This window comes from Falco rusticolus, chromosome 10 (assembly GCF_015220075.1).
Source record: "Falco rusticolus isolate bFalRus1 chromosome 10, bFalRus1.pri, whole genome shotgun sequence".
In the NCBI taxonomy this organism is placed as follows: domain Eukaryota; kingdom Metazoa; phylum Chordata; class Aves; order Falconiformes; family Falconidae; genus Falco; species Falco rusticolus.
In genome coordinates, this window is record NC_051196.1 from 30,140,576 (window position 1) to 30,152,910 (window position 12,335).

Below are 12,335 nucleotides of genomic sequence, written 5' to 3' on the forward strand. Positions count from 1 at the left end.
GTGGACCCCAGAGCCATATCAGTCCTAGCAAAATGGCAGAATTCTTATAGTATCAAAGTTGTTCTGCAAGAGCTTCGGCGTCTAATGATGTCTAAAGAAAATATGAAACTTCCTCAGCCACCTGAAGGACAATGTTACAGCAATTAATTAAAAAAAAAAAAATGCCCCCCTTATTCAATTTAAGCTGTCTTCATTTTCCACAGTAGTAAATTTTCTAGATGCATCTTGTAGACCTCAAAATACTGGAAAGGAAGTTCCCATTCAAAGGAAGTTTTTCTTGAGATACTGTAAATGATACTAATTTTTTTTTTTTCATTTGAAATATAAGTTGTGCTATAACAAATAATCCTGTCGTGTAACCACTGTCCACATAGCTGAACTTCTGGTATCAGGAAAAGTCTATTTAAATTTATTACTGTCAAGACCAGTGTGGCACATCTAACTTAACTGTGAAAGCATACATCCCACAATCACCTTGCTGTGTGTCTGGCCTGGGTTGTTTTTTTTTTTTTTCTTTTTCTGTCTTTTGCAATAGAGTCGAAGCTCAGGGCTATTTATTAGAGTAGACACAAAGGTTTTTTGCTTCCAGTACTACACTGGGCTTTATGGACTACTAATGGGGATGTGTGCTAACCTCAGTCATCCCTCCCTTTGTGCTATCTCTAGTAAAGGCTGAATGTGACTGTGGTTGTTTTTGGGGTTTTTAATTATTTTTTTTAAATGCCCTGTTAATTTGGGGCAAGCTTTCCTTCTTCCCTTTGGCCAAGGCATAGATTGTATTTCTCTTCCTGGTCCCCCTCACTAGTGATGTGGGCTTTGGGTGAGGGATTCAGGGTTCTTTTAATCTCTTCCCTCTTCCCCTCTTTTTAGCAGGGGGTGCTGCTTTCTTTTTGCCCCTCTTTGTGACTCTTCTCACCCCTGGCAAGGGTGAGCGTTGGGGCAATAACTTGACCTGTTCCCTCCTGCTTACCGTTTTGGTTTTGCAACAAATTTAGTCTTCACCAGCCTGGGAAACAAGAGTATCTGTTCTGCTCGCAAACTTGGATTTTCCCTGTCCCTCCAGCACTGCTGCCACACCACCAAGCTGGCCACGGCTGATGTTATTAGATAGGCTTTTGACATGGTGAAAAGAGCAGTAATTTACCAGGATTGCTGAAATCTTCTGCTGCCAAACTTTTAACGGGGAAACTCTGCACACAGAGATTCTGAACACACGCTCCAGCTCAAATAGTTGTATTTTGGTGCTTTGGATTGACCCAAGAATGTTAATTAAAAAAATGTTGCACTTCTGTTTGGCCCTTCTAAAGATGTGACGACTACAGACAAATCGAATCAATGTAGTAGATTTTATTAGGTTTCTGTAAGTCTTAGAAGAGAAATCTCTTCAGTGAAGATTTTGGGGAAGCGGTGCGTACAGCAGATCTAAGGACCTTTATTGGCTTTGCATCCTGGCAAATCACTGCCTTTTCTGGTTTACTGTTTCAGACCACTAACTGCTGAAATGTGGATGCAAGCTTACATACAACCAACCTAGTGTGTCCTAAGTTTTATGAAAAATTCAGTGTTTGTTTAAAAAAAAAAAAAAAAAAAGAAAAAAAAAGAAAAAAAGGAAAAAAAAAGAAAAGAGTAAAAATAAACACATTTTAAAGCAGCAGCTCTCAAGTCAATGAACAATTGATGTTTCCATTAACTCTTTTGAGGAAAATATTAGTTGTAAGGATTTAACATCCTCTGTAATTAAAGTTTAACATAACAGTATTCCATAAGCAGCCTTTTTATTGTATCAGACCATTGCCTGATTTTAATATAATAAAAAGTGTGCATTAATATTAGAAGGCTTTAATTGTATTTATGTTTAGAATTTTGATCCCTTATGGAATTCTTGATTTGTTGGAAGTATCTTCCTACAGATCACATTATGTAAACTGGTGGTGAAAGGCAATTGTCTTTATCCAGCTGCTGCTGCTGTGCCAAGGAGAATCTTTAGTTTTAGTTTAAACTTCAGACTCCCTAGACCTGGTAGTTGGTAACGTTACATGATGCTAAGAAACTGCTGAAAGGAATTTCTAGATACACATGCTGTCTGAAGGTACTCTGTCGTTGCTGTGACCTTTACGTGCTGCAGTCCTGAGAAAAATCAAATCCCCATACAGCTGCATGTTACGCTGTTTGTCAGGTTCAAGGAAAACTTCACAACCTGAATTTTTACCTGTTTTCGCTCAAATAGTGACATGTAAAAAGGTGACCTTCTCTCCAAATCTGGATAAAACCAGGGATGTGGAATTCTGGCCTTTTCCAAGCGTAAAGCATCCCTGCTTCAAAGGATTGCCAGAAGGTACTCGTTGTGCATTCACTTTAGTGTTGTGGTGAAATGAGGTTCTTCCTGGGTTAGGAATAAAAAAGGGAATGACCTTTTGTGACACTTTGTGAAACTTGCTGCTGGCTTCTAGCCTGGAATACTACGCAGTCCTTCAGTAGCTCAGAGGGTATCTGTGAAGACAACGGGACTAATGCTTTGTCGGCATCGTGTGTGTTTGTGTGTTTATTTAAAAAGCTTGGTATCTTAAAGATGTTAAATGGGGATCAGAACAATGCTTGATAATTATAGCGTGCTGCTCGATTATCTCTGTTTTGCAGAGCTGTTGTAAGAGTGCCCTTGCCCTGTTTGGGAAGATATGGTTGGTGCATGTTTGGTTTCTCCCTCAACCTTCAAACTTCAAGTAACGATCTTAAAACCTTGGAAACTGTCTGGTTTGCTGTGCAAGTTGTACGGGTTAGAGCGTTCCACCCTGACCTGGGCCGTGCTCCGCCGGGAGCTGTGCTGGCAAGAGCCGTGTGTTAACAACATTTGCCATATGAGGTTGGGTGGTGCTTAAAAAAACAAAAAAGGGGGTTCACTGTCAATTTTTCTCACCTAGGGGTTGCACCCTTTGAACTTGTCAGTGCTCCAAGCGCACTGCTGTTCCACCCTCAGCCGAGTAGGAGTGGTACGGAAAAATAATGCCCCTAAGAGTCAACTGTCATTGAATGTACGTGTTGTAGCTTTGTCAGCGTATGCGACCTACCAACTACGTAGTGGAAGAGGCCGGTCATCCTGCAGCCTGATTGCTTGCTCATGCTTTAGAAATGAGGTGGGGAAGCTGCGTCTTACCTGTGTTTATCCGAACTCTGGCATGGAAAGGCCAAGTGTTTAGTTGATCTCTGCTGATCCTCGGTTTATGTCCTGAACCAGCGTCTCTTAAGAGAAAGAGATGGAAGGATAATAAATAAATAAGTGGATTGGCCATGTATGGAGGGATAATAAATAAATAGGTGGATTGGCCATGTATGGAGGGATAATAAATAAATAGGTGGATTGGCCACGTATGGAGGGATAATAAATAAATAGGTGGATTGGCCAACGCTGCTGCTTGGAGCAGGTGCTGCTGGAGGGGCTGAAGCAGCACTCCAGGAGCAGACTGGTTTGAGCAGGAGATCACCATGCAGAGGGTCTGGGAGCCGTCCTTGCGCTGGGCGCTTCCAGTAACGACCCTCGCCCGCGGGGCTTCCCGTGGCTGTGGCGCCGGCCCCGCCGGCAGCCCGGGACGCCAGGGGGCGCTAGCGAGCTTCGCACGGCTCGGGGCTGGCTCGGGTGCGAGCGCTGCTCGATGTAGACGCGCGGCCCTCTTGGGGGAACCGCTTTTCGTATTTATCCGGAATCAATTTCAATTTTAAAAGCCTGATCGTCGTGACTTTCTCACTGTACAGGCATTAACTTGCAGGGGGGAAAACCAGCACTGCAGTGAGATTTTAACTGTTAATAAAGACTAATTGTTGTTTGCTTCATTGTAATTAAGCTCTGTGTGTGTGTGTAGGCAGCGTATGCTTAAATACACCTTTTCTGTACCGTTACAACTGCTTGCGGTGCTTCGGATTCAAAATTTTAAGTTTCTTCCACTGTCATTAGAGTGATAATTTTTTTAAGCCAAAAGCATCACTGGCTGCTCTGTGGGACGCCGGTTCTGCCTGTGGTTTGCCGTGGAGTCGTACAAGGAGGCAGGGCAGGAGGAGCAGGCGGTGAGCGTGGCCATGCCCGTGGCTCTCGTGGGTGGACAGCCTGACCAAGGGCCGGGCTGCTCCGAGGGCTTTATCTTAGTGCTGCTTCAGAGCCGGGACACCAGAGCTCGCTGTGGCACGGCCCAGGCAGATAAAACGCAGAGGAACAGTGTTAACTTACGTCAGTTTTAACAAGGGAAGCAAACCCAACAGAGATATGCAGTGGGACATGCTGTTACTCTTTTGCCAAATACCAGCCTTTGCAGCATCTTGCCAGAATTGTAGGAGCTATTTGCGGCTTACCTTGCTGCTTGTGGGAACCGGCCGTTAGGCATTTGAGGTCGGTGCTTTACCTACAGGACAGTGTTTCCTACATCAAGAAACGGCACACTGAATTCTGTGTATTTTCCAAGCTGGCACCAGCTTACACTGAAACAAGGGAGTTCCAGTTCTGCACGTACCTGTAAATATGTTTCTGCTTCAGGCTCTAGCTACCTCGAGCTGAAAGAAGGCGAAGAGAATTTGATGGTGATATTCTTAATATCTAAATTGCTTTACATATTATTTTGTATCTAAGAAGCTTTTTCTGATGGCTTAGAGTTTTCTGAAGGCAGTAGAAATTGCCATGTTGCATTAATCTTTGGCTTAGGGTGCTTTCCAACAGCAGGCTAACCTGGCTGTGGGCAAAGATTCTGGTCCCTTAGTAGCTTCTCGTTTTCTCTGGTCTTACTTTAGCAGATTGCTGGAGAATGTGCTTAACTTTGATGCCTGTGAAGAGCCCCAGTGAAGTCAAATTTGTTAGGTGAATACTTAAGTGCTTTGACGGACCAGAGCCAGCACGTTCAGCCTCTGCTAGGAAAGAGGCTTTTTTAGCCTTTATTGAGCGTCTTCTTCCTCGTCCTCCCTTCTTGGTGCTGCGTCCTTCGTGCTTGTGCCTTTACATTTTCCCAATTGTCTCCCACATTTGCTGTAACAAAAAAGCAAAGAGCAGAAGATGATGTGGAAGATAAGATGAGCTAGATTCTCATAATTTTATATGTCAAGCATCTTGTCGCCTTTTCCATCCTTATCTCCTTTTAAATAAAGCCTACAAAGGGTTTTCAGCAATGTGGGTCCTGTCCTGATTTTCTGCCTCTTGAGCCAGGTTGTTGGTGGCTTTGCCCTGACATGTCTAGAAAGCCCTGTGGTACCTTGAGGGGTAATAGGAGGGGACAAAAGTGACAAATGCTCTGTCTGTAAGTCCCCCCCGTCTCTGTTGCTCAATATCTGCTCTTTTATGTTGTCTTATTTCATTAGCTCTCCGCTCACCAAATAATGTTTCAGGATAGCCAAAGCTGAAGTTACTTTTGGAAAAAGGAACAACCAAACAAAAAACAAGCAGGAGTTTTGGAAAGAAAAGGGAAGCAAACTTTTGAGCTGTCTTCATCAGAAATGATGAGTCTGTTTTCCCTTCTACTTGCTCTTTTTATAGAGCTGCTCTAAAACCGCGTGTTCGTAATTGGCCTGATAGCAGTCTCCAGATCTGCGGAGGACAGGATTTTTGTTTGCTGTCCGGTGGAGGCTTTCTGGGGCAGGTAGGTGCTTATTTGCTCGGAGTAAGTGCAGGCAGAGGAAAGATAGAGCAGAGGGGAGGTTGGAGGGCTGGCGGCACTGATCCTGTGCACACTCAGGCCAGGGCAGGCTAATGGAACGGGTGTTTCTGTGGGCTGGCAAACAGCTGCTTTCTCTCCCCTCAAGGCAGGGGGAGCGCGTGCAGTCACAGACCTTCAGGAGTATTCCTGGGAATTAGGAGTAATGCCTAATTACAGCTGTTTGCGATCATCGAGACTCGGATGCTGTGTAAACGGGATCGGGATGTACACCGGCTGTATGTGTCATCCCAGAGCGGTGAGTGGGGCTTGAGAAACAAGCGTAGCAGAGCAGAGATCTCAGTAAGGTATCTGCCAAACTTCTGTCCCTCCGAAGAGACCTCTTAAATCCCTGGGCTACCAGATTAGATGTTGTCCAAGGTTAGCGGCCAGATGTTTCTCAGCTGTTTGGACTGGTTTCCAGCTGAGACCAAATGAGGGGCTATCCAACATGTAAGTATTAATATAAACATTTTAGAGGCCTTGCCTTGAGCGAGCCATTAAAAACTTCCCACGATACTGTGAGCAATACTGGCTTCCTTAGAGAGCACCAGTATTTTGTATATCGCGCTTGAATATCCTGAGCGGGTCAGGCACAGGCTGCCACCTGCTCGTGCAGCGCTGGGGCCAAGCCTCCCCCTTGTTTTAGTGGCGCCAGAGCCGTGTGGTCCCTGGAATTTGATTATTTGTGTTAGCAGATAATTTAGGCCAGAAGGCTGAGAGTGTTCCCTTCCTTCCCTGGATGTCGTCATGCTTCCCAGCAAAACACAGTCTCGGGTCCTGTGTCCCTTCCCCTCCACTCGCCCCGCAAGTACAACAAAACGGTTTCAACGTCCCTTCTTGTGAAGGGTCACTGTCCACTCGTTTTAAGCTTGGTTTTGGCTTGTGCAGGCCTGCCAGAAGGGGGGGATTTCATTAAATCCAGCATGTAGAGCTATGTTTTTAATTATTACATGTATTAAAAAAAAACAGAATGAGTTTTTGATGTGTGGTTCTTCTCCTGAAATGTTCCTAATGCCACCCATGAGCTTTGGTGTTTGAACACAAGTGATGAAAAATGACCCTCTCTGCTCTCCCACTGGTGTGAAACAAGACCCTTCTAACGCTCTCCATCATTTTCCTCGGGTTTTAATGGTTCGCTTCTCCAAGACCTGGCCTGCTCTAGCCCAGAAACAGCATTTCACGCCGCAGCTGGGTCCCGCTGGAGGTGCAGGATGGTTCTGTGCGGCGGCAGATGCTGTGCCGCAGATGAGCGTGCTGGGGCCGGGTCCTGGGGGATGAGTTTGTCCCTCGGAGCTGGTGCCTGCGGCCAGCACAGCGCTTGCCCTCGGTCTCCTTCCTTTTAAGTTGCTGTATCACAACTTGAAGATGTCGTGGGTCTGTCTGGGTTACTCATCAGCACTCGGCAGCAGCAGGGGGAGGGTGTGTGGGGGGAGGGCACCGTGCTCGCTCCGCTTCCCAAACAGACCCTGCTCCGGATTGCCTGTTGCCTGGGATCGCTGCTGGAGGCGCTTGGGGTGAGATGCAGGGAGTGTTCACCTTGTGGAGGTGTTTTTTTTTTAAAAAAAAAAAAGGTTTGAAAGCCACAAGTGTTAAGGGCATGGACAAAAAGAGAGGATTTAACAAAAATAATTCCAGCATTTAGGCAGAAAGGGTTGGTGTAAGGTGGTGGCTTCACCCAGCACCCGGCATCTTCGCTGGGGACCGTCAACCTGGCCAAACACTCGCTGAAATAGCAAACCCCCAAACCACATTGCTTGCTTATAGCTCTGGTTGAAAAAGCTGAACATCTCACCATGGGATTGGGAGTTGTATCGGGCGCTGGACAGGAGCTCCTGAAATTCGGGACCATAATTTCATTTATTGGCAGACAAAACATGCAAACCTGAGAAGGCCAGGGCAGCCTTTGCTTCTCACTGGTCAAAATCCTCCCTGTCGCTACAGAGCAGTGGGGGAAAAGAGCTCTTCTTTAACAAACCATGTTCCCCTCGGGAAGGCAACATTCCCATCGGCTGCTCCTGGCGGTGCCCTCTGCTCCTGCCCTGGGAGGCACGGCACTGCCCCTTGCTGCCAGGGCTCGGGTTGTTGGCACAGCCTGCCTGTGATCTGCAGGTTGAATCCATCTGTCTGATAGCCAGCCTTGTGACGTTCCTGCCTGGGGTGTATAATTACCTGTAAATAATAGTAATAATAAAGTTTGGGGAACAAGAATTTTAAGCGAGCTTCTCAGAGTAAGGTGTCCCATCAGTTTGCATGCTGTGGTTTAGGTCAGTTGTCTCTGTTGACAAGAAAGGAAATTTTGTAAGGCAGAAATGTGCCATTATAACCTACAATTTTGGGTTTGGGCTGGAATAACTCTGATAAGCCCCATGTGTGGCTTTTACTGTACAATCCACAACCACGCTGCTCCTAAGTGAGAATCTAAGACCAGAGATTGCCATTTCTACCCTGGGCTTTCCGTGTTGGCTTTGCCCCCTCGCTGTTCCCCGGCTGTTCCCGACGTGCCTACGAGCCAGCTCCTCCCGTGCCTTGTGCCAACGCGTGAGTCGTGCACGGCCCCGAGCCGGGCAGCATCCGGGGGTTGGGGCATGAGGACCGTGCTGGCACGCTGCTGGGAGGTGGGCTGACGGGGGAGGGATTTGTGCCGCAGGAGTTTGCCTCGCAAACGTCTGTGTGCCTGCGTCCTTCAGCCTGCCTGCCATCTTCATTCTGCATCCCTCAGCCATCCTTCATCTCCTCTCATGTGGCCGTTCACCCCCGCCGGGGGTGGCCGAGGCAGGTGGAGCGCAGCGGTGGCCTAAGGGCAAAAAGCGTCCATTCGGCGTTCACGCTGCGACTCTGGGCTGTGTGGGGCACGGGTGGGCGCGTGGGTGCTGCCTGGGTGCTGGGCCCCCCGCTGCTGGTGCACACCTCGCTGCGTCCCCCTCGGAGCGCGGGTTGCAGGATTGTTTTGCTGCTCGGCTTGATGCAATGCAACTACGAGAGTTGCATATGCTGGTTAGAAGGGAAACAAAACAAGAGGGACTGTGGAGTCATAAATAAGGTGAAACGTGGAAAATAGTTAAATCAGCCCTGACAAAGCAAAGATTCCTGTTGTTGCCTTGGTGAAAGCATGCCTGTCTCCTGCACCCTGAGAAGCAGCAGCGTGGGAATGGGTTTTCAGCACCCTCTTTCTTATTGACAAGTATTAAGCTAACGTCAAGGGGTGGATCTGTTACTCCTTGCAAAGACCATCCCTGTTTTCTTCATGGGGACCACCTGAAGGACACATGGTCCAGACAAATTGACCTGCTGTTTCTAAACACATCCTCATCTCGCTTTACAGCAGTGACAGCGGATGGGGCAGAGGGCTCCTGCACCAGGCACTCTGTTCCCACCGTGTCGCCGAATCATTTCTCTTTGGCATCAGTAAAAGTCAAACGCGTGAGTAGACCCGTGTTTGGAATGGGCGTGGGGTGGCCTGGTTCTGCTGTCGGTCTGGAGCCAGGAGGGTGGCTACAGGAGTTCGTTACCGGAGGCTGAGGGTGGCTCTTGGGGTCTGTGAGCAGCCCTGGCTTTATGGAAGGGAGAAATCATCAAGTGAGGTTTTAATGAGATTATCAGCTGAGCTGGCAGAATCAGTGGTGCTGAGACAATGTCCCTTGGCTCGTGCTGTGTCTTGCTCGAGAGTCTTGGCTCTCCCACCACTGACGAGGCACTGGACTGAAACCTGGCTCGTCACCTCCCCCGTTAATAACAGGGGGGCTCTGCCTTGGGGTGTCCCTGCCCCTGCTGCGTGGTGCCTCTGCCCTGCGGGCCGTCAATGTTCCTGCCCGCGTACCTGCAGTGAAGGGTGGGCTGCCTGACAGCTTTTTAGCCGCTTTGGAGCTCTTGCTCCGAGAAGGGTGATATGAAGGCGGGGGTGGGAGCTCACCTCCAGCCCCGAGCAGGGCTCTGCTGCCGGGGTGCTGGGAGGGGGGTGATGGTGGCACGGGCTGCTGGACCGAAGGGATGCTCTGGGCCAGCCCACCCTGTCTGGTGGCACGTGAAAAAAAAAAGTTGCCCATCCCTGTCTGCAGGCAAGCCCGAGGGACACTCGGTGTCACTTCACTGACACGCTTTGTGTCGTCCCATATAGCAGCCTGGAGGTCTCGCTTTTGGGAACAATTCTTTTAACTTCACAAGCAGAACTTTTTAGCATTTGTGTGCAGTAAGACCTATGTTTTTCACAGGTCCTGGTGCGAGCAAGAGCAGAATGCAGCTTTTCCGGTTGTTTTTTAAAGATTTTTAAGAATGTCAAGTAATTGAGATGTTCTGAACAGAGTGGTGTCATGAAGTGGCCCATTCCCAACCATTTAACCCCCACGCTGTCAGCTGCTGCCCTGGCTGGACCCCCGTTCATCTCTGCAGCTCCCACAGTTCAGTTGTAACCATGGATTTTGGGGCTTTTGCTCTTTAATGCTGTTCCCTGTGCATCCTCTGTAATCCTGCACCCTGGTGCCGATCCCCTCTGCGCGTCCCACCGGGAGGAGGAGGAAAACCAGCACCTCAGGACCTGCTCCCAGTGCTGCTTTGCCAGGGGGGTGTGGAGGTGCTGCCCCAGTAACCCCTGGAGAGGTGGCAGCGGGTTTCTGGTGGTGTTTCCACCCATCCTTTGCTCAACCAGACCCCTGCTGCAGAACCCCCTCGCGTGGCTCTGGCGAGCTGGTGGGGTTTCAAACACCCTCATGGGTGCACAAAATGTGCTGGCTTTTGCTTGGTGGCCAGCTGGTTTGCGGTGGGTGACGTGCCTGTGGGATGCTGTGCTCGCATCCCTTGGTGGGAGCAAACGTGCCGGCACTAATCCCGGTCAGAGTCCAGGAGCAGTTGGATCTGGGGCTGGGAGTTGGATCCGTTTCTCTTTCCATTCCCTGCAGTTTGGCATCCCTGGCTGGGAAAAAGATGCAGTTTGGTTGAAAAGAAAAATGAGAAGTTATTTTCCCTCCCTCTAGCACAGAAGGCATTCCTGCAAGCAGGAATTGTCGGCCCGGGATGCTGGGATGGGTGTTTTCAATCATTCCATTTCCTTGTGTTTCTTGCTCATTTTTTACCCATTTTGATTTATTTTGAATGGCCCTGACACCCTTGTTTATAATAATAAATAGCAAACGTGTGGACACAATGAGACTGTTTCAGGTTCAAGTGTTTTTAATAACCTTGCAGTGAGAAATAGACCCGAGCCGAAATCTGGAGAAACCCGATGAAGACTCTCTGCTGCTCCAGTGAAATACGATTTCGGAGTCGCTGCTGTGCAAACAGCCCCGGACAGCGATCGCTTCACCGCTTTGACTCCCAGCCAGTCTTTTTAGACAAGACTGCCCTTTGTATCGCTCCAAACCCTGACTTCTAAGCAGTGTTTTTGTCTTCCAGACATGACCTGATTTAAGCAAAGGAAAGACAAGGGGGTAGGTAAAGATATTTTTTCTATTATTATTATTATTATTATTATTATTATTATTATTATTAATCTGTGCTGCTTCAGCCCTCCTCAGCGCACACCCTGTCCTGAGCTGGGGCCGGGTAATTCCCAGCTGCGATGCTGCAGCGGTGCAAGGCGAAGGGAAAAAGTGACGATCAGCATTGTGAGGCCTCGCGCCGTTTAATTAAGTAAAACCTTATTAGCTATTTTCAATGGTTAACAACTTCTAGGGAGTGGTCATTTGCCAAGAAAAATAATCAGGCGGGTCTGCCGGCAGCCGAGGCAGGCTGCTGCAGCCTGTAGTTCGAGGCAGAAATGGGGGGCCCGCTGCTGGAAAAGTGCTGCCCTGGGCTGGAGGCGGGTATCTGCCTTTCGGGAAAACAAGGATTTGGTTTTGGAGAACCACAGGATGGTAACACAACCCCTGGGGAGGGTGCCAGCCCCCTGCAGCCAGTGGGACCCCTGGCAGGGCTTTGAGGGGGGTGTCGGAGGGCAGCGGCGCTTGCCGGGCAGTGAAGGGGCTGAGCACATGTGGTACCCGGGTCCCAGGGCTGAGGGCCAAGCCAGGAGCCCTGGGGGAATTTGGTGCCCTGGGGGCACCTCCCACATGACCCCAGCCCCAGCGGCTTGTCCCGTCTCCCTCTCCCGTGTCTGTAGGGCATGTGCTGTAGTTTTCCTGCCTGTGCAGGGGCAGATCTGGGATTCCCTGCTCGCTCGTGGTCTGCAGCATCCCCATACCCGCCGGGCAGAGGCCTGCCCAGAGCTTCTCCTCCCAGTGACCCCCTGAAAAGAGAAGCTAGGGGGTGAAACCTCCTTGGTCGTGCCCTTGCAGGGCTCCTCAAACCTGCCCTTGCAGGACAGGTGCCTTTCTGAAACCGGCAGCTCTCCTGTTGGGGTTTCCCTTGCTCCTGCCCTCTCAGTTCTCCGGCATCCCTCCCGGAGACACATGTCGAGGGTAGGGTAGCTGCAGTCATGCTGCGCTATCATCTGCCTTGGCATGGAGCTGTGCCTTCCTGGCTGGCTGGGGAGGGAGGTCATGTCTTGCTCCCGGCAGGACTTGGAGGAGAGAAGGTGGTGATGGTGAGCAGCGGCCCCAGCACCATGGCTGGCGAAGAGACACCGGCTCCTGGCAGGGAGGGAAGCGTGGGGCATCCCGCATCCTCTGCAGCTCCCTCCTGCGCGCCGGGTGTGCCGCAGTCCCGCCACAGCGGCAGGAAGGAAAGGGGTGCATGTGG

General features: G+C 49.5%; 2 protein-coding genes across 5 annotated transcripts in view; one reads left to right on the forward strand and one right to left on the reverse strand.

Annotated features, from left to right (window-relative positions):
• The window catches only part of UBE2V1 (ubiquitin conjugating enzyme E2 V1), a 16,984-nt gene extending 15,152 nt beyond the window's left edge, over nucleotides 1-1,832 (forward strand). For all 4 annotated transcript variants that reach the window (XM_037403322.1, XM_037403319.1, XM_037403320.1 and 1 more), the window contains exon 4: nucleotides 1-1,832. In XM_037403322.1, coding sequence (XP_037259219.1) covers nucleotides 1-147 — 147 coding nt within the window. In that variant the 3' untranslated portion in view covers nucleotides 148-1,832.
• LOC119155098 overlaps nucleotides 453-12,335 on the reverse strand; it is a 31,617-nt gene continuing 19,734 nt past the window's right edge. Inside the window, exon 1 of the mRNA XM_037403317.1 lies at nucleotides 453-12,335. This exon is cut by the window's right edge and continues 19,734 nt beyond it. Coding sequence (XP_037259214.1) covers nucleotides 11,338-12,252 — 915 coding nt within the window. The 5' untranslated portion in view covers nucleotides 12,253-12,335 and the 3' untranslated portion in view covers nucleotides 453-11,337.